The sequence below is a fragment of the Archocentrus centrarchus genome, chromosome 22 (assembly GCF_007364275.1).
Source record: "Archocentrus centrarchus isolate MPI-CPG fArcCen1 chromosome 22, fArcCen1, whole genome shotgun sequence".
Taxonomy (NCBI): domain Eukaryota; kingdom Metazoa; phylum Chordata; class Actinopteri; order Cichliformes; family Cichlidae; genus Archocentrus; species Archocentrus centrarchus.
In genome coordinates, this window is record NC_044367.1 from 24,759,363 (window position 1) to 24,787,344 (window position 27,982).

Consider the following 27,982-nt stretch of genomic DNA (forward strand, 5'->3'; position numbering starts at 1 on the left):
CCAACTTAGCGAATTTGTCGCTAGATTTAGCAGATTTTCAGACCCCGGCAGAGACTTTTTTTTTTTTTTTTCACAAAAAGCGACTAGTGACAAATTTAGCGAGTTTTCCCGGTGACGTCGGCGACTTTGGAGAGTTTTTTGTTAACCTGAAATCCTCCGCTATCGCCGTGTTTTGTGTAAATACAGCCTTCGTACTGCGTCCGTTCAGATGCTTTGGACGGCAGCGCTTCTCTACGGTAAGAAGTGTAAACTGTTCTGTTAAATGTGCTTCATTCATAGTGTTACCTGTTCAGTAAACTTGTCCTGGTAGGAGATCATGAAAGTAACTGCTTTATTTGTTGTTTTTATTGAGAAATTTGAGATTGTGCCGGTGGAGTTAGCTTATAGCACATTAGCTACCGCCATATTAGTTAACATAGATGGAAGCTCTGAGATTAAAAGTTCAAAAAGTCCCTCAGGGGATTTATTTCACTGGGGCAGTTTAGGTGGTGGGTGTCTCGGTAGTTTATATCATACTGGGCCAAGAACATGAATGATTTTTATTGACCCTTTCCAGGACTGACTGCAGGTAAAGATAAACTAGCACAGCTAATCTGGGAGCATCTGTCATTTAGCTGTCACTTGGTGTTCGCTCTCACTGCGGTATTGAATCACTTCCTGTTTCGGAGCACAGTCGTGTTTTGCTGTCTGTTAGCTGTTAAATCTGTATAACTCGATCTATCTGAATAACATATTTTAGTGTAATCTTCACCTACTTTATCTAGCACACTCTTTGCTGAATCACCTGTGTTCACATTATTTGTTTTTAGAAATTCGCTAGCTTAGCTCAGCTAGTAGCTTAGCTCTTAGCCGACTCACTACCAGCATGGCTTCTTCTCCTGTCCCTCCTGCACTTTCCTGCTCTGGGTGTCACATGTTTAGCAGTAACGGTACTTGTAATAAATGTAGTCTGTTTGTAGCTCTGGAGGCCAGGCTTTCTGAATTGGAGGCTCGCCTCCGAACCCTGGAAAATCCTACAGCTAGCCAGGCCCCTGTAGTGGGTGCGGACCGTGGTAGCTTAGCCGCCGTTAGTCTCCCCCCCCCCCGATTCCGAGTAGCAGGGGAAACAGGCCGGCGGGGTGACTGTGAGGAGGAAGCGTAGTCCTAAGCAGAAGCCCCGGGTACACCACCAACCTGTTCACGTCTCTAACCGTTTTTCTCCACTCGGTGACACACCCGCTGAGGAACAAACTGGTTATTGGCGACTCTGTTTTGAGAAACGTGAAGCTAGAGACACCAGCGACCATAGTCAAATGTCTTCCAGGGGCCAGAGCAGGCGACATTCATGGAAATTTGAAACTGCTGGCTAAGGCTAATCGTAGATTTGGTAAGATCGTTATTCACGTCGGCAGTAATGACACCCGGTTACGCCAATCGGAGGTCACTAAAATTAATATTGACTCGGTGTGTAACTTTGCAAAAACAATGTCGGACTCTGTAGTTTTCTCTGGGCCCCTCCCCAATCAGACCAGGAGCGACATGTTTAGCCGCATGTTCTCCTTGAATCGCTGGCTGTCTGAGTGGTGTCCAAAAAACGACGTGGGCTTCATAGATAATTGGCAAAGTTTCTGGGGAAAACCTGGTCTTGTTAGGAGAGACGGCATCCATCCCACTTTGGATGGAGCAGCTCTCATTTCTAGAAATCTGGCCAAATTTATTAACCCTAAAACCTGACTACCCAGGGTTGAGACCAGGAAGCAGAGTTGCAGTCTTACACACCTCTCTGCAGCTTCTCTCCTCCTGCCATCCCCCCAAAACCCCATCCCCACAGAGTCGGTGCCTGCTCCCAGACCACCAAAAAACAAAGCTAAAATCAGCAAAAAACTATTTAAGTATAAAAATTCAAAAACAATAAATAATACAGCTTCATCAACTGCACCAAAGAATAAAACAATTAAATGTGGATTATTAAACATGAGGTCTCTCTCTTCCAAGTCCCTATTAGTAAATGATTTAATAATTGATCAACGTATTGATTTATTCTGCCTTACAGAAACCTGGTTACAGCAGGATGAATATGTTAGTTTAAATGAATCAACACCCCCGAGTCACAGTAACTGTCAGAATGCTCGAAGCACAGGTCGAGGAGGAGGATTAGCTGCAATCTTCACTTCCAGGTTATTAATTAATCAAAGACCCAGACAAAGTTTTAATTCTTTTGAAAGCCTGACTCTTAGTCTTGTCCATCCTAATTGGGAAAATCAAAAACCTGTTTTATTTGTTATCTATCGTCCACCTGGTCCTTACTCAGAGTTTCTGTCTGATTTCTCAGACTTTTTATCTGATTTAGTGCTCAGTTCAGATAAAATCATTATAGTGGGTGATTTTAACATCCATGTAGATGCTGAAAATGACAGCCTCAACACTGCATTTAATCTATTGTTAGATTCATTTGGCTTCTCTCAAAATGTAAAGGAGCCCACCCACCACTTCAGTCATACTCTGGATCTTGTTCTGACATATGGCATAGAAACTGAAGACTTAACAGTATTCCCTGAAAGCCCCCTCCTGTCTGACCAATTTTTCGTAACATTTACATTTACTTTAATGAATTACACAGCAGTGGGGAATAAGTTTTATTACAGTAGAAGTCTTTCTGAAAGTGCTGTAACTAAGTTTAAGGATCTAATTCCTTCATTATTATGCTCTTCAGTGCCATGTGCCAACACAGTGCAGAGCAGCTACCTAAACTCTGCTCCCAGTGAGGTCGATTATCTCGTCAATAGTTTTACATCCTCACTGCATATAACTTTGGATACTGTGGCTCCTCTGAAAAGGAAAGCTTCAAATCAGAAGTGCCTGGCTCCGTGGTATAATTCACAAACACACAGCTTAAAGCAGATAACCCGTAAGCTGGAGAGGGAATGGCGTCTCACTAAATTAGAAGATGCTCATTTAGCCTGGAAAAAGAGTTTGTTGCTCTATAAAAAAGCCCTCCGTAAAGCTAGGACATCTTACTACTCATCATTAATTGAAGAAAATAAGAACAACCCCAGGTTTCTTTTCAGCACTGTAGCCAGGCTGACAAAGAGTCAGAGCTCTGTAGAGCCGAGTATTCCTTTCACGTTAACTAGTAGTGACTTCATGGATTTCTTTACAAATAAAATTTTAGACATTAGAGAAAAAATTATTCATAACCATCTCAAAGATTTATCTTTGTGTTCGGCTGCTTTCAGCACTGCTGGTATTTGTTTAGACTCTTTCGCTCCAGTTGATCTTTCAGAGTTAACTTCAATAGTTACTTCCTCCAAACCAGCAACATGTTTGTTAGATCCCATTCCTACTAGACTGTTCAAAGAAGTCTTTCCAATTATTGATGCTTCAATCTTAAAAATGATCAATCTGTCTTTATTAGTTGGCTATGTACCACAGGCCTTCAAGGTGGCTGTAATTAAACCGCTACTTAAAAAGCCATCACTGACCCAGCTGTCTTAGCTAATTATAGGCCAATCTCCAACCTTCCTTTTCTCTCAGACCTGCACAGGTGAGCTGACAGTGCATCGCTGTGTCACACAGCAGGAAACGCTGCAGCAAAGTCCTGAAGACAGAATAGGTCATAACCGCTATAACACAGACAGTGAACTATTGAAGAGGCAGAAGTTTCAATCACCGGCAGTTTGGGTGGAAATTGCTTCTGAATTGGGTGACGTGCCTTATACACAGGTGCCATGAGCTACCTGAGGAAATCTGTTAAGTGCATGAAAAATAAAGGAAAAGACTCAGCAGCGCTCTGGGAGGAAAGGTGGCTGTGTGAGTCGGCTTTTCTCTGCGACATAACGAAGCATCTTAATATGTCCCTGGATGGGACCGTGTGATTATGTGTGTGATTGGCCAAAAAAAAAGAGAAAAAAAAAAAATCGGAGCAGGTCTCCATCACTGTGTTTGGAGCTGCGCTTTTTGCTGAGAATCTGGACACAGTTTACACAGCGTTTTTCCATCTGTGAAGCGCAGAAATTCACATCACAGATTTTAACCTGAAAATGTTGAACATTTTCATCAGCTTGATATATTTTAATTTTTCCTGATCTTATTTTTGAAGAAAAATATAATTTTATATTTTATTTAACGTGTTGAGGAAAATGCAGCTGTATTCTGGCTGTTCAAATTCATATTGCTGATTAAAATTATTGTCTTTAATCCCGTTCAGCCTGCTCAGATTATATCTTCAATTCTGGCCGGTCCTATGACTGAGTTTGACACCCCTGATCTACAATAAGAAAATGGAGCTGCGCAGCTGGCATTTGTATGCTTCTTTTCACAGTAGTGACCAAAGTACAGCTGTAGCCTACACTTTATTCATACAAAAAATATACTGATTTATGAAAGAAATATATTGATTTCATGATGTAATGGGAAATTTGTTTCTGAACTCGAATAACATCTGTGTACTTTTTCTGTGTAATTGTAATTTTCTAGCACAAAGACCGAGTGTGTGAAGATGGGAAAAACAACTTGACTGTAGGCTGTGTCCAAGGCCATAGCGCATTTTGTTATCATGCAGGTGCTACACGGTGGGGGGAACCTGAACTCCCCATGGCTAGTGGAACAAGATTGTATCAACACAATAGTATAAAGGAATGGGTGTTATTCTGTGCTTTGTTCAATGCTGGTGCGAAGGCTGTTCGTGCTGTATTGACCCCTTTGCAAAGGTTATATTCTTACTTTCAATAAATCATCAAAAAATCAGTTTGGTTTCAGAGCTCAACTTATTTTTTCCACCACAATCTTGGCGACGAGGATGGGATTTCTCGAGTGACTTCTTCTCTGCTTTCGTGTTGATCCAGGAAAACCTGCGCAGGTAGACTCAACCAGTCTGAAAAGTGCTTACCTCCGAGCCCATTATTGAGGAGACGTGCACCTGACAGCTGAGAGCAGGGGGAATCACCGCTGAAATCTCAATTGATAAAGAACTCAGAGTGGAGAGCGGGTGAGACCAACTTGATTTTCTGACTGTACTATAATTTTAAGGACAAATAATTTAATGAAAATTTGAAATTGTTCTGTGTTTGGTAAGAGGGTCCGCCATTCAGAGAAAAGTTCTGTACACACAGTTGATCTGGGATCAACACTGTTGACTTGGGCTGATCGCCACCAGCAGACGCAAATTGACATAGTTGATTTGGGCTGATTGCTGTGGGCACACACAAACTAAGGCTGGTTTGCGCTGATTGCCAGGCAGACGCAGGTTAACAGCATTGTGGGTTACGTAAGTGACGACTTACTGGGGCCGAACCACAAATAGGCATTGGATGTCTTTGAAAATCTAGAGCAGGGGTATTCAATTAAAACTCACTGAGGTCCAGAGCTAAAATTTCCTCCTAGTAAAAGGTCCGAACAAAAGTCCAACTTTTGCATTATGGTCTTGTTCACCTGTATGTTTACATTTTCACTGTTAAGAAATGGCACTTAGGTATACAACTGGCTATTTTACAATATTTAAAAATAGTCCCAGGCAAATAATTTTAAAACCTTTATTTCAGAAAACAGAAACCTCAAAATTAAAAGTGCAAACAGAGCCTAATAAAATTTTTTTGCTTAAAATGAATAAGTCCAAGCCTAGAGAATTGAAGGCTTACACTTCAAGTAAAAAATTAACAAAAAAGTTAACTTTAGAAAACAGAAAACAATAATTAAAAAGTGGCAAGCAACCTTTTTCCTCTTTTTTTTTTTCAACTTACATTAAAGCAGTACAACCTATAAAAAAAAATCAAGTTTTCAAGTAAAACAGGTCAGCATATTCAAAAAACAATAAATAAAAATTACTCTTTTAGAAGAAAACAGAGCTTTTAACACCACCTTTTCTCTATCAATATTCTTTACTTTTCTTAATGAGAGAAATGGGCATGGCATTGCCCTGCCAGTAATTTAAATCTTGGTTGGAATGGAGTCAGTGCCATTCTCATGCAGACATGTAGGTGTTCATTTGTGAGTCTAGAACGGTGCTTGTTTTTTATCAAGTTCATAGTGGAAAAAGCTGACTCACAGTTGTAAGTTGATCCAAACATAGTCAGTGTGTGCAGTGCTACTTTGGTTAGACCAGGGAGCACACTCTCAGACACAAGCTGTAGCCAGAAGGTAGCAGGGTCAGTTGCCTCAAAATGCTCTCAATTCTGCATTTGCTTGCAGATCAATGAGCTCAAGCTGTAGAGATCCTGCATGTGCCCACTTATGTCTGTGTTGCCTCCTTTGAAAAGCCTTTGATTTCTCTAATGAGAAAAGGATTCTGGATCAGCAGGAGGAGCTGCTGCCCAAGGCAGAAGCTGTCAAACCTTTGACTGAAGTTTCCGATCAGTTTGTTTATGAAGTCAACATAGGGAGAAACATCTCTCTCACCCCGAATCTGTTCCTGCAGTTTTGGGAAGTGTTGACACTCTCCTTCAAGATCTTCTTTGAAAATGTCCAGCTTCCTCTGGAAGGATCGAACAGCTGTCATCAAATCAGCAACTGAACTGTTCCTGCCCTGCAGCTTTAAATTAAGCTCATTAAGATGTGATGTAATGTCAACTAAAAAAGCAACCATATCCATCTTGTGCTCTTCTTGCAGAAAAAGTGAAAACTGCGTTGCTCTCTGACTCTTTAACTGCTTTAAGAACGCAGCAATTTCTTTTCGGATAGACCAGAAGCGTCCCAGTGCATTGCCTTTACTAAGCCACCTCACATTGTTGTGCAATAGCAGATCATCAGCGTTTGCCTCAACATCTTCCAGGAATTCTCTCAGGAAGCGATGCTGAAGAGATGAGGATGCCCTAAGGAAGTTGATGAGCTTCATCACTGTGTTCATTACTTCAGCAAAATGTTCTGATAGAGTGGCACACAGAACAGTCTGATGGATGAGACAGTGGTAAGCAATAAGATCTGGGTTGTTCTCTTTCATCCGTGTCACAGCCCCTTGCTCTTTTCCCACCATGGCAGGGGCATCATCTGTGGTAACAGAGACAACCTGCTTCAGATCTATGTGCCTTATTCTCAGCATCTCTTTTATTGCTACATATATGTCCTCTCCTCTTGTATGTGTTTCCAGTGGTGTTACACCCAGCAGATCCTCACAGAGCTCCTTCCTATCTTTGTGATAAAATCTCACATACACTAAAAGCTGGGCATTATCAGTAACATCTGTAGACTCATCGATGGCCAGAGATATGCATTGTGCACTCTGAATAGCTGCATCAAGCTGTGCCAGTACATCACCTGCTAATATTTCTGATTTTCTGGTTGCTGTTGAAGCTGATATAGGGATTTGTTTGATTTTTTTTTTTCACATATATCGTCTTTTTGTTTTCCATCGAATAATGTCTCAGCAACAGCATTTAAGCACTCCTTCACGACTGTCCCATTATTAAATGTTTTTTTTTATGTTGCCCCAAAATCCACAATACCTTGAGTTAACATTCGTTTGCACGTTGCTGGGCTGTAAAAGTATTTGTGATGAGTCGGGTACTGGGCTTGCAGTTCGCTTAATTTGCGTGCTCTCTGCTCGGACTTCAGCGGATAACTTTGCTCAAAAGAGCTGTGCTTTGTTTCGTAGTGGCGTTTCACGTTGCCACTTTTAATTAAAGCAACCGTTTCTGAGCATATAAGACAAACAGGTTTTGACCTGCCTGCAGGAAGAATGAACATAAACTTATCTGTCCATTCATCTTTAAAACAGCTGTTTTCAGCATCAACTTTTCCTATTTTGGAACAAGCCATAACCTCCTCGGCTCTGCCCGGGTGAGCTCGCGGCACTGGCTGCACAGGGCAAACAAAAGATTTGATTGGCTCAACTGAGTGATGCTATTACCGTAATAACTGTAGAAGAGGTAACCTCTTGCCCACATTTCTGCTTGACTCTGCGCCTGTGTTTCGCCGGAAAAAATGCTCCATGAAAATGATCTAATTTTGTGAGTTCATCATATTGGGCATGGGTCCGGACAGAACCATCGCTCGGTCCGGATTCGGACCGAGGTCCGCCATTTGGGGATGCCTGATCTAGAGAGTGGCTCTCTGAGATTAGAGTGTATACTGCCAGGAACTAAATGAGGAGCTCAAAATCCAAAACAGAAAAGCCGGAACAAATGAAGTATAACCAAAATAGCCCAAATGTGCAATTTATGAAGAACAAACATGGTGAGGAAATTTTGCAGCAATTAAATGTGTGGGTAAATGAACATGGGTTTCCAGAAGAAGGGTCCTTTAGTATAAGACAATTAAATGCACTAAAACAATCACTAGAAAAAAGGGAAAGTGAAGCCAGAGAAAAAATCAATCAATTGAAGAGGAAAGAAAACAAAGAAGTTTGTTGCTTTTCATGCAGACTGGAAAGCATTTTTTTTGTGGCTGGATGAAGCAAAACTCAGGGAGAGAAAGTGTGGACAGGCAGGGTCAAGAAATGTTACTAATCAAGTGTCTCAGTGTGTCAAAAGCAGGGTAGACCCAGACCTGGATCAACCTCCTCCCCAAGCACAGAGGCCAGAGCAACACAACAGACCAACACAACCAACATCATCTTATCCAGTATCAGACCGGGGAGAATCCTCCGCAGCTTCACCTCCGCCTTACTCTGACCCTGGAAAACCAGCATCACTGCTAACCAACCTCCCCCAGCCTGCACGAGAGATTGCTGGAGCAACTGCACCACCTCTGTCCCCTCATGTCACCAGATCGGGAACAAAATTTAATCCAGGAATGAGTGAACAGGCTATCAGTTTGGATGACAGCATTACGACCATGCCAATGGTTGAAGTTATGGGTACAGATGGAAAATACATTCAAAACACAGCGGTTTGGACACCCCGGCAGCAGGATGGAGAGACGCACTCCAAATCACAAACTGGGAAGTGCATCTCAGAGATCGCTTTGTGAAAGGACTAAGACCTGAAGTGCAAACGTATGTACACAAACACTGTGTGCAGTGGGACTTGGCAAGACTGTCTGAGGTTGAGAGATCTGCCATTCATGGAGAAAAAATGGCAAGGGAAGAAATGGAGCGAGATAACAAGAGGAAAGTCAAAACTGAAGAAAAACTCCAGTTGGCACAGCTCACAATGTACAAGTCACAAACACGGAGGCTGTGGGAGAGGCAGAGGACGGCAGAGAGGAGCTGGAGGGAAAGAAGTGGAGGGGAGAAATAGAAAGAGTTGTTTTCAGTGTGGAGCTGCAGGACATTGGGTTAGAGATTGCCCTGAAAAGCAGGAAACTGAGGCTGACTGACTCGGGGCGGAGGCTGAGAAAGAGAAGGGTACCCAGACATCGCATCAAAAGGTAAAGGATGAAAACAAGATACATACACACACATGCAATAAAAACGACACACACAAACATACACGCAAAGAAGACCAGCTTACACTCATAAATATGGCCATACATCACATCACTGCTAAAGCTGAAAGGCCTAACAGACACACCTTTTACCAAATGCTGAGCTCATCCACTGCTTACAAACGCTTGCCTCAACTAACTCTCCAGGTTGCAGGACAACAGGTTGTGTTTCTGAATCAGTGATCAGACAAGCAGATTTAAACCCAAAACCAAAACTTAGTGGTAGATATATTAAAACTGTAGGAGCAGGAAGTGTTCCAATAATTGAGCAATACACAAGAGATTTACAATGTGAAGATACTGAAAGTGGGCTCTTTAAACAAACGTTCCTGCTGTCACCGTGTTGTCCTGCTAACTTGTTGGGTCGAGATTTGATGTGTAAACTTGGGATTGTCATTGTGTCAGGGAAAGACGGTTTGATCATCACACGGGTGAACAGAATGATGCAGATGGTTAAATATGATTCAGATCTGCTGCTGTATGCATACGAGTGGAGACTCCAGCAGACTGCTGTGTTTCCTGTTTGTGATGAACTGGTAAAGCTTGCACAACAACACACACACACACACACACATCTGATTACAGGGCAGCAGACTGGTTACATGTAACAGCACATGTGTGTGAGGGAGCTGATGAGCAGGTTGAGAGAGTGGACAAAAGATAGATGTGCAGCTAAAATTATTCTCACAGATGAACAAAACAGTTTTTACAGAATCATGACAGCATTCCACATGTTTCTCTTTCAAAAGCTGAGCAAGATGATTGGCAAGATTTGGGGCCATGGCTAAAACGAGTGCAACAGTGTAAACAATGGGAAGAAACTGACATTTCAGGAGTAAAACACTGCAATGGGGTGTTTAAGAAGCACCTGACAGCAGTAGTTTGTGTTATGAGGACTGTGCAGTTGCTAACAAAAACTTGTCTTTATGTCCAGCAGGTGGAACCATGCCAGCTGACCCCAGGTTTTCTCCCTCCGGAGGCTCCACATTGTTGCAATATGTTGATGATTTGCTGATCTGTTCCCCTTCTAAGCAGGCCTGCGAGACAGACACAAGAGAGTTGTTAAAATACCTCACTGAAAACGGTCACAAGGTGAGCCTCTCCAAATTACAGTGGGCTTGGGAGAAGGTCACCTATCTGGGACACGTGATCTCGTCAGACGGTAAGTCCCTCTCTCCAAAAAGGATTACAGTGATTCAATCCATTCCAAAACCGCAAACAAAGAAACAAATGATGAGTTTTCTTGGCATGACGTCATATTGCCGTCAGTGGATCCTCAACTATGCTGCGCGAGAGGCTCCACTGTCAGCAATGATACATGGGAGGGGACTGACTGCACATGACAGACTAGACTGGACTGAAGATGCTGACAAAGCTTTCACTGACTTAAAACTGACACTCCAGACTGCTCCGACTTTAGGATTACCAAATCCTGATAAACCATTCACCCAGACAGTGGATGAAAAGGGTGGATACATGACATCTGTTTTATTGCAGGAACATGGAGGGCGACAAAGACCAGTGGCATATTTCTCATTCAAACTGGACTCAGCAGCAGGCCTCCCCCTTTGTCTGCGAGCAGTAGCAGCAGCTGAAAAGGCACTTCTAGCTTCATGTGACCTTGTGGGCCACTCTGACTTAACCCTTTTGATACCACATTCTGTATCACGATCCTCCTAGAGCCAAAAACTACACATTTATCAGCTGCTCGTTGGTTAAGGTACCACACAGTATTAGTGGAGATGCCAAATGTAACAGTTAAAATATGCACTGTGCTAAACCCAGCTTCACTTCTCCCCACAGAAGCAGATGGTGAACCTCATGATTGTATAGCAGCTATTTCTGAAATCTGTTCTCCCAGGCCTGACCTACAGGATGCACCGCTGACTAACTCTGATCTGGTGGTCTTTGTGGATGGTTCGGCATCACGCAACCCAGACACCGGTAAAAATCAAGTAGGCTATGCAGTGGTCACAGAACATGACATTCTAGCCTCTGGTTCATTACCATCTCACCTTTCAGCTCAAGCAGCAGAACTTGTAGCATTGACAAAAGCATGTGAAATTGCTAAGGACCAAACAGTCACTGTTTACACTGATTCCAGATATGCCTATGGGGTAGTGCATGATTTTGGCACATTGTGGAAACAACGGCAGTTCCTGACTGCTGCAGGGAAACCCATTGCACATCACAAACTAGTGGCTGCATTGCTAGATGCCTTATTACTCCCAAAAACCATAGTTGTGTGTAAATGTGATGCTCACACTAACTCAAAAGACTCTGTTTCTCTAGGCAACTCCAGAGCCGATGCAGCAGCAAAGACAGCAGCTAAACAGGAGGTGAAACCAGAGCACAGCATTAACATCAAAACCACACTAACTCCATCTCCTAACACAGATTTACAGGCTATCCAGAGCATGGCTACCCCAGAGGAGAAACGGGTATGGAAAACAGCAGGGGCTCACATAAAAGAGGAGGTTTGGTATGGTCCTGAAAACAAACCATGTCTCCCCAAACATTTTTTCCCACATTATGCTAAGTTGACACATGGGAGGGACCATGTGTCAAAAGGGGGTATGGTACAACAAATGCAGCAACACTGGTTCACAAAGGGATTCCAAATTTACTCCTAAAAATTTTGTAAGTCTTGTGTGATCTGTGCAACTAATAATGTAGGCAGAGGCATTCAAACTTCACCGGCAGCACATCCACCTCCAGATAGGCCTTTTGAACATCTACAAATGGACTTCATAGAGCTCACACCATGTGAAGGTAAAAAGTACATGTTCTCAGAATGGGTAGAAGTTTTTCCCTCTAGCAAAAAGATGCAGGTGCAGTGGCCAAAGCCTTACTGCAAGAAATCATCCCAAGGTGGGGAATACCAGGTAAGCTCAGCAGTGAGAATGGACCAGCTTTTGTTAGCACAGCTGACTACAGGTGAGCGACTACCTTGGAATTTCACTGCTATGTCACTGACAAATTACTCATGCACATTCTGTATGGCGGCTAGGCCGCTACTTTTGGTAATACTGGTCCCTGACACCTCAGAAACCTGTGCATCAGATCCTCATTATCCTAGTCACAATTGTAGTTGTAAGTTCCTTTGCGATATCTACTACACAAATTCTGACACATCATCTAAGATTCCAGAATTTTGTGGTCATTTCTTTCCGTCAAGCGATTTTACTAGGCCTCCAACACACTTTGAGCCACCTCAGGATGTCCTTATTCCTTCAGAGCTAAATGTAACTGACTGTTTCATCTCTACCTACGGCACCACCGATGTGGGTACAGTAAAAGCAAATTGTAAATACCTTTGGGATGTTCGCAAACATTACAATAGTGTCATAGATTATGCGCTATTACATCAGACTGACTACCTTACTACAGCAAAAATCACAAGAGACTGTTGACTATGAGCAAAATGATGTGTAAATTTTAAATTCTCTTCACAGGTATGATGATTATAGTGCCGATGTTTCATTCAACAGCTAAGGCTATTTCACCTTCCAATTTATGATGTGTTTACTTAAACCCCAGGTGTGTAAGCACGGATCCTCTATGGAAGTTTTTTTTTGTCTTATGTTTTCTATTATCATTACTATTACAAACAAATTTTATAAGATGATTAAAAATAATCAAAAGGGTGGAAATGGTAAATGGACTAGTTCTTATATAGCGCTTTTCTACTCAGATATGAGCACTCAAAGCGCTTACACAACACGTTTTACATTTACCCATGCACACCCATTCATACAAGCACTTCCATGATTAATTAATTAAGCTAAGTGCTGTAATTATCTAACATTCACTCACATTCATACTCCGACGGAACGGTCGGAGAGCAACTTGGGGTTAAGTATCTTGCCCAAGGACACATTGGCATGCAGCCTGCAGTAGCCAGGAATTGAACCACTGACCTTCCGATCAGTAGGTGACCTGCTCTACCTACTGAGCTACAGCCACCCCTGAACTCGAATAACATCTGTATACTTTTTCTCTGTAATTGTAATTTTCTAGCACAAAGACCGAGTGTGTGAAGACGGGAAAAACAACTTGACTGTAGGCTGTGTCCAAGGCCATAGCGCACTTGTTATCATGCAGGTGCTACATGGTGGTGGGAACCTGAACTCCCCATGGCTAGTGGAACAAGATTGTATCAACACAGTAGTATAAAGGAATGGGTGTTATTCTGTGCTTTGTTCAATGCTGGTGCGAAGGCTGTTCGTGCTGTATTGACCCCTTTGCAAAGGTTATATTCTTACTTTCAATAAATCATCAGAAAATAAGTTTGGTTTCAGAGCTCAACTTATTTTTTCCACCACACATGACAGAAATGAATATATTGATTTATGAAAGAAATAAAGTGTAGAGCAAAATAAGTAAAGAATCTTTTATGTAACAACATGAGACTTGCTTAAAGTGTCCCCATGGTGACCTGCTGTGTCATAGCACTTCTACAATTCTACTTCAAAGATCAAAATTGTTTCAGTTGTGTGAGAGAAACCAGCGAGTTCGGAGTATTTTGGCGTCCAGCTTTCATTTCACAAACTTTTGACAGTGTTTTTGAGTGTTTTTGTTCCCTGTTGAGCTTTTCAACAGCGACATTAGATGGAGCGAAGTAGAGGAATCTACAAACCCATCAGGGTATGAGAGGGTTTTTGTTTGTACTGCGTTGAAACAATTTAAAGAGCTTGATGTGTCTTTAAAAGCCAAGAAACTGAGAATCAAATTAACTAATGATGAGTAACTTCTAATTTCTATGGCAGGTGTTGTTTGACACGCCCATATATGAGACAGCTGTGAACACCTGCTGGAACCTCAAAGGCTACAAGACTCAGGTAAGATCCACTGTCCATGCAAGCCAAAACTGACATAAAACATGTTCAGTTCTGAAAAACAGTGTGGTCTTGATTAAATATCTACTTTTATTTTTAGATTGTCATCATGACAGAGTTCCTCAGACTTCAGCAGGAAAATCAGGTTCCAGCTCACATCACTGTGGAGGATATGAGCAACCTGTTGGTGCAGGAGAGCAACAAGACACTCAGAGAGCAGTGAGTTACTGAGACACCTACAGAGCATCCAGCTCACAGCTTAAAGTCTGTTTGTAATGAAGTGTAAATGCTGACATAAAACCTGTTGTGATTCCTTTCAAGGCTCTGGAAGTTTAAACTGGAGGATCTGGAGGAAACCGAGGCCAAACCTCTTCTCAAACTGGTAAGACTAGAAAGCTGATGAGCCTTGGAGTCATTGTAGATTTTTTTTCATTACGTTCACAAAACCTCAAAAGAAAAATACACTTTGTGTTTTTGTTCCAGGTGTGGGCAGTAAATATCAATAATAAAATGAGGGACGTTGAGTTCCAGGCATGGATGCTCCTCAGATTTCCAGAGGCCAAACCTCCTGAATTTCAGTGAGTCCCATTTGACAATCATTAACAGTTTAACTACCATGTTTCACTATTTCTGGGTTTAAAACACATAACCTTAATCTACAGAGCACCTAAACTCCTCAGCATGGTCAAAGACTACGTTGAGCTCCTCAAAGAGAAGCAGCAGAACACAGAGATCTCCAGACTGCACACCACAGAGGAAGTGGTGATAGAGGTAGTTCCTCGAGTCCTGCAGGGCTTCTGGCAGCTACCTCCACAACCGCTCTTAAACATGGCGTCCCAGAGTCTGAGCGTACTGTGCACTAGTGTCACAAAGGCCACTCTGGATAAGGTCTGCAAGACTCTGACAGCACCAGAAGGCCACGCCAACTTCTCCCGCTCTATCAGAGATACCATGGTCCACACAATCCTGAAGGAAATAAGAGAGCAACACCCACCTGACATTCTGCTCAATAGCATTTCGAATTTTGCACCAGCGCTGCTCACTTCAATTGCTGGTGTATCAAAGAAACACATTTGTGAGCTTTTTCAGCCCCAGATCCCCAGCAAGCTAGATGGTCACACAGCTGCTTCTCAAAGCCCATCGAGAATTCAAGAGGGCGTAAATATTACTGTACCTGTGGTATCCCCTGCTAAAGCTCCATGTTTGTTAGAGGTGAAGCCCAGTGAGGAACCTCCTGCTAAAGCTCTATGCTTGTTAGAGGTGAAGCCCAGTGAGGAACCTCCTGCTAAAGCTCTATGCTTGTTAGAGGTGAAGCCCAGTGAGGAACCTCCTGCTAAAGCTCTATGCTTGTTAGAGGTGAAGCCCAGTGAGGAACCTCCTGCTAAAGCTCCATCCTTGTTAGAGGTGAAGCCCAGTGAGGAACCTCCTGCTACAGCTCCATGTTTGTTAGAGGTGAAGCCCAGTGAGGAACCTCCTACTGCTCACCTGTCGGTGTCTGAAGAATTTGTGCCAGTCACAGTGAACTGTGAAGAAATTAAAGCCAAGAAGAAAAAGAAGGAAAAAATGGGGTTTTTCCAGAAACTCTGTAGGACTCTTTGCTGTTGTGTCAGTCCCAGCACAACTGACTGTCTTTATTATTCCTTTCACCCACTTTTTTCTATCTGTCAAATCACAAGTTTTCAATAAATATTACCATATCTTCACATCTGTTACATTGTAAATTCTTTGTTAGTGTCTAGAATGAAATTGTGTTCAAAGCAGGACAGTGTATTCCTCAGGACTTGAGAACATGAGGAAAAGCAGCATTTACTCTCTGCACAGCTGATAAGAACCATAAACGTCTTCCAGCATTTCCTGCTGTGTGTTTTACAGTTAAGTAGAAGTTTGCACGATGTTTGTCGCTGTCTCAGTCCAACACAATAAAATGTTCAGCTCAGAAAGAGTAACCACTTGGATAGTTGCAGATATTTGAAAATATGCACAACTGTGTGTATTGGGAAAGAAGCACAAGTTCCAAAAAACTGGATTTTCAGATAAATGTCAGTTTTTCTGTCCATAGCCTTTACAGAAAGTTACATTTGAATAAAGAGCAGCGAAAGGAAGAGCCGTGAGCCTCTGCGTCTGTGCGCACCGCCAACAACACTTTAAAGTTACAATTTGCTGCCATGTTAACACAAAGCAAAACAAAATGTTATATGAACAATTTTGGAAACATGAGCTTGACATGCTCAGGTGTGCTGCATCTGAAATTGGGTGAGCTCCACCTACTAGTTACCTGAAAAAGGTAGACACCAGCAATAAGAATACAAGGCCAGCCCAGTGGCCTTCACAGTTGTGTTTTTCATTATTTTAAGATTTTTCCAGTTTTCATTTTATTATGTGCATTGTGTGTTTTTGGGAAGGATTTTTTAACCCTGATTTTTGTGGTATAAAAACAAACTTGATTACTGTAATTCATATTATTGTGAGCTGTCTAATGAGTAAGGTTAACTAACCTCTGGGGCTGATCTGGCTGCTAAATCAGACTAACCATGACTGAATTCATGCAGTGTGAATAGCTTACAGCTGGTTGACCTTAGACTGCTTGCTTGTTAACATTGTTGCAGGTAAAAAGCTGTCTGGAAAAACAAACTGCAATCTGTCTTGAAACGTTTTGTTGAATCTATGAAGATAACACAGTTTGAAAGGAATAAAATATTATTTTTGCACCAACACGGTGATTCCCAAAGAGCTGCTAGCTGGTGTGCAGTGCCTTCTTAAAAAGTGGAAGATGTCATGGTCCCTCCATCCTCCTGGGCGCTCCTACCTGCGGCTGTCTCTCTCTCCTCTCCGGTGTTTTCAATGGCCTCATGTTTGTGGGTGGAGCTAGGTCCACGTCTCCACCCTCATCATCCGACTCACCTGGGAGTGATCCTGGCCTCATCTTGTAACCGTAAACAGTTAGTGCTGTCGGCTCTCTTGCAGTTGTCCAACTGCTTAGCACAAAGAGCTACTAGCTGGTTAAACAGTGGAAGACAAAGAAGTGACAGGCAATCAAAGAGCCGGCTCTTAGTGCCGGATCGTTCACGCCCGACTCATCACTGGTCTGATCCACTGTTACAGCGGCATAATCAGAGGCACCTGGATTCTCACCTGTACACATCTGAACTTCAGTTTCAGTGTGCTCCTGCTTCTTCAGTCCTCTGTGAGAGAGAGATTGTTAAGGGTGGGGAATTAATGCCAAGAAGAAGGAATTACCTGAGCCCCCCAACACTGTCATTTTGTTTATTGATATACCACAACTGATCTATTGATACTTGATATACCACGATCAGCTCAGATTTATTGAATCTGGTTTTATATTAACTCAAATGGAGATTTTGACATAATGACTTTACAATTATGCTAAAAGATCCGCCAGCCAACATGTAACAGAACAGCAGTAACTCAAGATGAGTGCCCTCTAGTGTCCAAATGCATAAAATACAAAGAAATAAACAAAGTGGCTCTTACAGGGGCTTTGAAAGCATCTTGATTAAACAGACGCATTAAAAAAAACTGCAGACTTTATCCACATAAACCAACATGCTTTCATTCCCATTTACACACAAACAGTTAAAAACACAATGCAGGGATAGAAGCAGAGACACTGTTATATATGGCACATATGTATGAATGTAGATGAACCTACTCACATCCTTAATTCCCAGAAATGGCAAATTTCTAATTTTTTCTGTGTTCTTTCATTATTTTCAATGTGTCCAGTTCAGTCAAAGGTGATTTTTCCCATCTCAACTATGTCTATATGGAAGAAGTGGATTTAGAGTCTTCTGCCAAGAAACAAACCTCTGGATTTATTTGTTGTTCACACACACACACACACACACAAATATAAATGAATCAGTAATATATATTTGTTCATTTTTGCAGGACTCCCTGCAGTCCACCCCATGATTCAGTAGCTTGTAGAATCACATTTAGCAGCAATAACTTGAAGTAATTGTTTTCTGTGTGACTGTATCGGTCTCTCACATTATTGTGGAAGAATTTTGGCCTACTCTTCTTTATGTCATTGTTACAGCTCATTGAGGTTTGGGAGCATTCATTTCTGCACAGCCCTCTTTAGGGCCCACCAAAGCATTTTAATCTGGTTGAATCTGCAACACGTTGATTCTTTTCTTTTTCAGACTTTCTGTTGTAGAGGTGCAAATTGGGATCATTGGATATTGATGACCCAATCTGGGCCAAGCATTAGCTGTCAGACAGACTCAATGACTACAGGTTGCCCGGGTCCTGTGGATGCAAAACAAGCCCAAGTCATCACCAGACTTGGGTTTGTTCAGTCTAAAATTTCTGTTATGAACTTTAACATTTAAAATGCTAACTGAGGCCTGTAAAGTCTGAGATGTAGCACATTCTTTGAAAATAAATTCAACTTGTAGCTTTTGTTGCTTTTTTGTATGATCAGCATTGTTCAATTTATTTTATGTAGTATTTATTTATTTATTTTCCCCATTTGACTGGTGCCTTTATTTTTTCTTTTCTTTTCTTTTCTTATTCTACATCTGTTCCTCTGTCCTATTCTGGAGCCACCAAAGAGAAAAGGTAAAAAATTAAATCATTTTTTATTAATAATTTACATATTTAAATTTAAATATGAGTACCATCAGACACATTACTAATGTTACATATGTTATACAATATGTAAACATTTTCAAAGACCTTGATAAGCATTTACTAAATGTGGTGAACAAGGGAGCAAAAGTTTCCAGAGACCATCAAGCATAAAACCTACTGCATGAAAATGTGTGTTACTCTTATTTTTTTTAAGTCTTATAAAGAGTTTTATAAGTACAGCTCATCCTATATGTGAGTCATGTGTCAGACATGAAGTGAAGTACATTTAATGTTGCAGTTATTACTTAAAAGCACATCTTTTCACATAAATGGGATACATGAAAGAGACTCCATCAAACATCAGAATTATATCACATTCTTGGTCACAATTAAACTAACAACTTACAATAAAAATGAAACAAAAAAAAACTTCTGAGAAACTCGTTTAAAGTCTCAGAGCATCGAGTAAAGTTGCTCACTCAGCTCTTTGGTTTGAATTTGTTTTTACTGAAACACAGCGAAGGGCATCAGTTCAGCGGCATGTTGGAAAATCTTATGGCTCATTCTGGAGTGTTGTGTTTGTAAATGACTAAATGTGAAGTTCAAATGTGCAGTTAATGCACTGATAACAACATTGCAGTGCATTGTTGTTATCACTCTTTAGTAAAACTGTCTTCATTTTAACCCTCAAATGACCAGTCCATTACCATTTTCAAGGCAAAAAGGAGTTTAAAAGGAAAATAGCACAAACAAAATAAAATTTATTCAGACAGTCTTTCTTTGTTGCTTCTCACAAAACAACTTTTCTCTGTTTCAATAACGGTACAAAAATATTACTTATGTTTAAGCAAACTATGTATTACAGTGTGCTGGTATCATTTTAACACTGAAATATACATAAATTGGTGAGTCCATAATATGCTGATCAGCAACAAATTACAGTGAAGTCGTCACAGTCAGGAGGTTTTTTTTCATCTTTTGTTATTTCCAGGTTTCTGTTTCAAACTAAATCTGAATATTTTGTTTTGTGCAGAAACACTCAAATTACTCAGATTACTGAAATGTGAAATATTATGGAATAATTACCAAAAGACAAACAAACAAAAAATGCAGATTATAACCCCCCCCCCAAAAAAAAACCAAAAAAACCCAAAACAAAGCCTGTAACATTAAAATAATAAGACTGACAGAATCATGGCAAGAAATATTTCTGTGATCAAAAATATCACAAAGGCACATAAATATAAGGCTTGGGTCATCAATGACTCCATACAGGTCACCTGAAGGTTAAAGAAAAAGAAGTCACAGGAAAAGATACTTGACGGAGACGAAACTGCAACAAAATCTTCACCTTTGGAGCCGCTCCTCCCTGACGACCCCGCTGTGTGAAATTCCACACTATTTCCTACTGTTTCCAGGGTCTCTTTTTCTGGTGATGATGGGAACTCTTAAAGGAAAGTTGGCACCAGTACAGATGCTGAGGGCGCTTCTAGAGAACACTGAGGATCAGATGATGACTCTGTGGCAGCACTCACAGTTCTGATGAATCTCGCTGAAGCTGGACGGTCACTGGGCCAGATCCATGAGGCCAGCCTCTGAGTAAGCAGCTGCTGGTTGGAGCAAATGTGCCACTCTAGTTCTGTAACGTCAGTGGTTTTAACTCGAGGGATACGACACCAGTATCGTCGATCAACACATGGCGACACAGGGCGGTAATCGTGCCCAAAGACCTTCTCAACACGGTAGTGGACATATGCAGTGCGATACTCTGTGAAGACTCTGAGAGGCCAGGAGAATGTGAGGAAGGAGGCAAACCAGAAGACATAGTGGGACAGATACCAGGGGTGGTGCTCTGGGTCACAGAGCACCAAGACATACTCCTTCAGGTCAATGTTCTTCAGGTTCATGTCCTCCCTGGCTTCCATGTAGTCATCCAGGCCCTCATTGTCTGTGAAAAACCTCGCTCTTTGCGTAAGGTAAGAATTCTCTGACTCCACATTGGCAAAACTGAAGCACTTGGTGAAGCGCAGCTTAGTGAGTACACATTTCTCCAAGCCCAGCAGCTGTTTGGAAACATCTTTGACGCCACAATGGCTGTAGTCAAATTCTGCTTCTGCCACATGGGTCTCAAGACGCTCGTGGTAAATCTGGGTGCAAGTATAACGGCGGTAGCGCGTGACCTGTCGAGTTCGACGGACATAGTGGTAGCTGATGGCCTTCCACCAGATGCAGGGTTGAGCCTGCTGCATCTTCTTGATGTACTCGTAGGTGCCTTCCACATCCATTTTGTGCAGTAGTTCATTCTTCACATGACAGTGCCAACACTCCAACAGGTACACTAAATAGAGCATGCCCAGTAGAGCCAGTGGGATGTAGATGTAGCCATCAGAGCAGGGGCTGTCATGGTACATCTTGGATTTCCCTTTGAAGGCACTGTCAAAGGTGAAGCGGGTCACTTTGGTGACGTGACACCAAACCATGGCTCCCATGCAGCCATACATCAGGAGGGATAGAAGGAGGCATTTCCAGAAGCGCTCTCGACATAAGGACTTGCTCAGAGATTGCTTCAGCGGTCTTTGCTGTCAGGTGAAACCACAAACATAAGAGGAAGAGTTTAAAAAATGGCTTAGGATATATTTTATCACCATCTGACCTCTTAACATTAATAAACAACAATCTCATGATCCATTTAGAACACCTGTCCTCAGTTCCTGTGGAACAAATCCAGCCTGCATTACACAACTCTGGACACTGAATATGCTTGTTTTTTAAAGAACATAGTTTGCATTTTCATTTTGGCTTTAACATCCATAAACCAGCAAACATATTGAGCAACAGACGAGGAACTGAGACTTCAGACTGCACCAAATATTTTTTCAGAGTGATGGAGCTGTAGAGCCAAGCTTTAATCTATGGAGGACCAAAATAATCAAAATCAAGAATAGTAATAAAAAAGAATGATTTTGTTAAAAAGTTATTATGCCATTAAACACACCACAAATTATATTAAAAATAAATGTAAGCATTAATTATTTAATCTGACATTAATTATTTATATTGAATTGGTATGTTTTCAGCTTTTTATGCTGTTCTCACTGTTAGGATTCACTTTTTATTATACTTTCATCCTTAACAAATAAAATAGTTTTTAAGCATCTATTTATTGATTGGTATTTTCCTCTGCATTTACTCTTATTTGTTTCGTTTTCTGTATTTACAATAACGAGAATAGAGAAAGAAAATGGGAGAAAATTATTACTTAATACAAATAAAAAATAAATGATAAAAATAAACTAATTAATAAATGAAATGGAAATTAAATGGAAAAACTAAATAAACAGAAGGATTGAATACAGAATTGTATTAAAACATAACCCACTCATCACTGCATCACCACCCCACTGTCCAACTTCACACCGATGACACCTGTCAGATTATCCGCCTGCAGCGTTTTGCAGCCGGCACAGCACGTACATGGATACGTTAAAGCTCCGCAACACACAGGCCGTAACAAAAGGCATTTGCTGTGCCAAAAAGGATGCCAGAAAATTCTACCTCCTCTCTGGTGTCCTCCTCGAAAATAGTGTCGGTGCCGTTTTCACTCGCTGTCGCAGCCGATGCTGGAGGAGACATGGTGCTGGGCAGCTACTGGTAGTAAAGACAGGGCGTGGAGGAAGAGAAATTTCACCACCTTTGCTCCGCAGCGTCCCTCAAAAGAGACTTGTCACATCTGTTATCATTGAGAGGCATTTAGAGGCGACGCGTTGATCGGTGAAAGCCAAAATAAGAGCATCTTTATCTTCCGACTGGCTGAGATGTGGGTTAAGAAAAGAAAAACAATAAGCGGGGGTGTTTCTACAGGAAATCCCGCATCCCGCTTTCTATGGTTTAGCTGTCAGTGCCGCAGTAACATGATGGGAGATTTGCAGTATTAGCTGGTCGTCGTTACAGAAGGAGCATGCCCTGGCCCCCGGGGCCCGCTGGGTGCGCATGAGGCAGCGGCGGCGGTGCGCGGAGAGCTGGCGGGGTCGCTGTCCATGGTGCTGACTGAGGTAGATGTACCGGGAGATGTTGTTGCATAAATCACTTAAAGGGAAAGTCCGACCTAAAGCGACTCATGAAATGTGCAGTTCCACTGATTATCAACAGTGGAACTGCTGATATTTTTCACTTAACAGTATTCTGGTGACACTTGGCATCTGATCAGCTGGTTCAACATGTCATGTCACTATTAATCATGTGTGTCATCTCATGAGCCTGGGAAAAGATCACAGATGAGAAGAGGCCATCTGTGAATGATCACTGAACAGAGGTGGTGCTTATGCCACTGTCAGCCACCTACAATGCAGTCTTGAGGACCCTTGCCAAGTGCCTCAACCCCAACTCACACCTGACTTCAGGCGACCTTAATATGTCACATGATAAGGTGGGGCAAGGTCTTGCAGTCAAAAAGATTCTAATTTATCCGATACTGGGCCTTGGTGCAGCCCCTCAGTTCATTCTCTGTCTGGAACAAGCTGTTTTGCATCCTCCTCCTATTAGCTGATTTGTTTTTAATTGGCTGCCCCAGCAGGTGAGAGGAGCCAGAGCTGAGTTTCTCTTAGGGAAATCAGGGAGAACTTAGAGTAGTGTGGAAGTTTGGAGAATCATGGAAGTTTTCCTGTTGAGCAGTAAGGTACAGAGAAAAGGTAAAAAGTTACAGCATTTTTATTACTGATTTGCTTGTTTAATTTTAAACATGAATTCCACCATTGACATTACAAATGTTGTTTTATAATATTGTAAAAGAAGGGAGCAAAAGTTTCCAGAAAGCATAAAGCATAAAATCTACTGCTGAAAATGTACGTAACCCCTGTATAATAAAAGATGCAGTTTATAGCATCTATGAATCTAGAAATTATTACAAAATGTTTTCAAAAAACACACCTGTTCACACGTGAAAGAGACCCCATCGAATATCAAAATCGTAGCACATTCTGGGTAACAATTAAACTTGCAACTTAAAAAATACAAAAGTCAGTCAGTCAGTCAGTCAGTCAGAATACTTTATTGATCCCAAAGGGAAATTACTACTGTTACAGCTGCAACCGTTTCATTTAAACGAGTAAAGAAAGAAAACTTCTGAGAAACTCATTCAAAGTCTCAGACCATCGAGTAAAGTTCAGCTGTTTGGTTTTAATTAATGTTTACTGAAACGCAGGGAAGTGCATCAGTTCAGCAGCATGTTGGAAAACCATGGATCCTTTTTGAAATGTTGTTCATCCATTTTCTTCTGTTTGTATAGTACAGGTTTGGTGGGGTTGGGCAGGAGTCTAGTCCAGCTGCCACAGGGTGAGATGTGGGGTAAACCCTGGACACATGGAGACAGGCAACCATTCACACCTACAGTCAAATTGGAACCACCAGCTACATGTTTTTGGACTGTGGGAGGAAGCTGGAGCATCCACACAGAAAGGCCCCAAGCTGGATTCAAACCCAGGACCTTCTTCACATGAGACAACAGTGCTAACCGGTGCGCCACCTTTAAAGGGTTGTGTTGTGTGTAAATGACTAAATGTGCAGCTAAAATGTAGCTTAACTACAGTGCATTGTTTCCTTATTGGGGGTATGACTCTGCGTGAGTATAACTGAGCATTGAAATGAAAATCTTCAAACAAAATTACATTTATTTAGACAATCCTTCTTTGCTTCTTCCAATAAAATATTTTTTTTTGTCAGTAATGTCAGAAAACTTTAAAAGTTAAGGGATGTTGGACTTATGGTTCTTCGCCCTTTGTTACTTTCATGCTACAACTGAACAAATAACTTGTGGAATATTTCAAACATTTTGAGGAGAAACACTCAAAATATTCAGATTATTGACAAATCTGAAATTGTAGCTTTTAAAATAAGATGTAATGAAATAATTACTAATAAATTAAAATTGCAATAAAATCAGTATCTATAATGTTAAAATAAACATATAATACCTCTAACCAGATTTCCATTTCCAAGCTTCCAGTAAAAAAGCTGTGAAAAGCTGTAGAAGTACAACCAAAAACGTTTTACGGTAAAAAATATCATGACGGCACATGTAAATATAAGGTTGGGGGTCATAAATGACTCTATTCAGAAACAGAAGTCAATGATAGGGATTCCCAGTGGAGGCAAAACTGCAAGACAATCTTCATCCACAGGACTGTTCCTCCTTGATGAGCCCACTGTGTGAAATCCCACTCTGTTTACTGCTTTTCCCAGGGTCTTCTTTTCTGCTGATGAAGGAATAAAAGTCATGAGTGCATAAAAACCTCTTCATAGTCCAGAATATTCCAGCCTGAGTTCATTCATGAAGAATACTGGTGATTAACTTTCACTGAAATGGGTTTCAGATGATGCACAGAGCTACTTACAGAGTAAATGTTGGAGAGGCTGTTGAAAAGCACTTGGCCTGCACTCACTTTGTTCCTCACTCCTCTCACGGTCCCATTTTTGCTGCAGATATTGATCCGCTTATTGCTGAACAGCATGTCTCTCTTGGCACTGGCGTACAAAAGCAGGTCATCAGGTTCACAGCCGTTCTCGTCCGCGGCTGGTTCCACCACCAGACCGTTCAGGTGGCTGTTGGCCTCGCTGGTGGGGAGTGAGCTGCCCTGCTGCTCTGCCTCCGGGCTGCTGGTCGAGTCAGACTCCACCAAGTCCTCCAACAAGCCGCACCAGGCTGTCTCATCCTTGAATACCTCCGCCAAGACTCGGCCGCTGTTGGCAGATGCTACTCTAAACCTGACTGTTTTCCTAGCTGTTTCTTTCTCCTGTTTCAGTTTTGGCCCCTCCATTGAAATACAAGAATCTCTCACATGTTTTACATCCCATTCAGAAAAGCCAGATGCACTCTCTCACTGCTGTGTAATTATCAAACAATAACATCCTCATTGACATGTCAAAATGAGCTGAAAATACTCCGAGTACAAAAACTAGACACCCAGATGGTTAATAAAAAATGAGCTTCTGCCATGGTAACCGCTAAAACAGGCAAACAGTAAATTGATATTACCATGTTTAATAATTGATCAAGGTTAGTTTTCAAACAGCTACAGAAGTGTGTGATCCTTCATGGTCTACTGGGCCAGCAACAATGATGAATTACCCAGAAAACACCAGATAACCTCCAGTGACCTTTACTGTGACCCCCATTTTGTTTGCATGACTCCAAGTTATCTTGAGAACGATAATACGAAAGTCAGCCGTAGTCAGTAGGCACTGAACAAGGTCTTCAGTTCAGTTTTATTTATATAGTGCCAGAACACAACAAACAGTCATCTCAATGTGCTTTATATTATAAAGTAAACACTATACAAGAATTACAGAAAAAAACTTACGGTCAAAACAACCACGTATGAGCAAGTACTTGGCAAAAGTGGGAAGGAAAAACACCCTTTTAACAGGAAGAAACCTCCGGGATAACCAGGCTCAGTTACAGGACAAAAGACACACTGTTGGAGAGAGCCAGAGATTAATAATAACTAATGATTAAATGCAGAGTGGAGTATAAACAGAATGAAAGAGGTGAATGAAAAGAAGCACTCAGTGCATCCTGGGAACCCCCCAGCAGCCTAGGCCTATAGCAGCATAACTACGGGAGGATTCAGCATCACACGATCCAGCTCTAACTATAAGCTTGATCAAAAAGGAAAGTTTTAAGCCTAATCTTAAAAATAGAGAGGGTGTCTGTCTCCTGAATCCAAGCTGGGAGCTGGTTCCACAGAAGAGGGGCCTGAAAGCTGAAGGCTCTCCCTCCCATTCTACTCTTAAGTATCCTAGGAACCACAAGTAAGCCAGCAGTCTGAGAGCGAAGTGCTCTGTTGGGGTGATATGGGACTATGAGGTCTTTAAGGCCTGATTATTCAAGACCTTGTGTGTGAGCAGAAGAATTTTAAATTCTATTCTGGATTTAACAGGGAGCCAATGAAGAGAAGCCAATATGGGAGAAATCTGCTCTCTCTTTCTAATCCCTGTCGGTGTCAATCCTCCGTCACTGACAGACAGGATGTTTCTAATTTTAGAAATATTGTGCGAATGCAAAAAAGCAGTTGTACATATTTACTTAATATGCACATCGATGCACATCTGACTTCATGGATAGATAAAGCTGAGTATCATCTGCATAACAATGAAAATGTATGCTGTACAGTGTAAATAGAATTGGTCCTAGCACAAAACCTTCCGCAACTCCATAATTAACCTTAGTGTGTGAAGAAGACTCCCCATTTACATGAACAAATTGGAGTCTATTATATAAATATGATTCAAACCACTGCTGCGTAGTACCCTTAATGCCTATAGTATGCTCTAATCTTTGTAATAAAATGTTATGGTCAGCAGTATCAAAAGCTAAACTGAGGTCCAACAGGACAAGTACAGAGATGAGTCCACTGTCAGAGGCTCTAAGAAGATCATTTGTAACCTTCACTAATGCTATTTCTGTACCGGGATGAATTCTGAAACCTGACTGAAACTCTTCAAATAAACCGTTCCTCTGCAGATGATCAGTTAGCTGTTTTACAACTACTCTTTCAAGAATCTTTGAGAGAAAAGGAAGGTTGGAGATTGGCCTATAATTAGCTAAGACAGCTGGGTCAAGTGATGGCTTTTTAGATGGAACTCAGCCCTCCCCATTTACCGGTATTGTGCCAAAAAAAGTTATTTCAGATGTTTCTGTGTGTTTCTGTAACATCTTTGCTTATATTGGAAAATAGACTGTAGTCAACAGGATTTATGAAGGGTTTTATATATAAAATGAAGAAATGACCTGTTCTGCAAGTTCCAAATGACTCTGCGCTGTTGCACCTACATTATAATCAATCCAGTCCTTTTTGGCCACTTAAAATATCTTTATAGAACAGTGATGTTATATTTGTTGCAATTTCTGCTGCTCTCTTGGTCAGATCTGTCTTAAAAAAATAATTTTTAATGTCAGTGACAGTTTTTACCCTGCTAAATAAAGAATATATAAAAGTCACTTTGCCAATAAAGGATTACAGCTTCTACCTTGTGACAGGAGAGTTGTTTCTCACTCAAAATGCCTTGATATCATTCATGAGAGATATGTTTGACAAATGCTTCACAGATTGTATGCCCATAAGTAATTTGCACCAATTTAAGAATGTCTACTCGCCAGACTGTAATTCCACCCCGCTCCTGTAGATGGCAGGAAACGTCCACTAGTGACGCACAAC

The 27,982-nt window shown here is 41.4% G+C and overlaps 2 protein-coding genes across 8 annotated transcripts; one reads left to right on the forward strand and one right to left on the reverse strand.

Annotated features, from left to right (window-relative positions):
• On the forward strand, positions 1 to 15,877 carry LOC115772998 (uncharacterized). 7 transcript variants are annotated; one of them, XM_030719483.1, is made up of 9 exons: positions 2 to 236; positions 4,824 to 9,872; positions 10,372 to 12,876; positions 13,357 to 13,983; positions 14,106 to 14,177; positions 14,275 to 14,393; positions 14,496 to 14,556; positions 14,658 to 14,752; positions 14,837 to 15,877. In XM_030719483.1, the coding sequence occupies exons 4-9, from the start codon at positions 13,948 to 13,950 to the stop codon at positions 15,858 to 15,860; spliced, it is 1,407 nt and encodes a 468-aa protein (XP_030575343.1). In that variant the 5' UTR covers positions 2 to 236; positions 4,824 to 9,872; positions 10,372 to 12,876; positions 13,357 to 13,947; the 3' UTR covers positions 15,861 to 15,877. The 7 variants fall into 7 exon arrangements, with proteins under 7 accessions (XP_030575347.1, XP_030575343.1, XP_030575342.1 ...); XM_030719482.1 differs by having other exon boundaries at positions 4,824 to 9,279; positions 9,742 to 12,876; XM_030719484.1 differs by having other exon boundaries at positions 4,824 to 9,279.
• Positions 15,878 to 20,024: 4,147 nt separating this feature from the next.
• Positions 20,025 to 22,436, reverse strand: LOC115772999 (transmembrane protein 151B-like). Its single transcript, XM_030719488.1, has 2 exons — positions 22,326 to 22,436; positions 20,025 to 21,349 (listed from the first exon to the last, which is right to left on the reverse strand). Exons 1-2 carry the CDS (start codon positions 22,401 to 22,403, stop codon positions 20,219 to 20,221), a joined length of 1,209 nt encoding a protein of 402 aa, XP_030575348.1. The 5' UTR covers positions 22,404 to 22,436; the 3' UTR covers positions 20,025 to 20,218.
• Between the last annotated feature and the right edge of the window lie 5,546 nt (positions 22,437 to 27,982).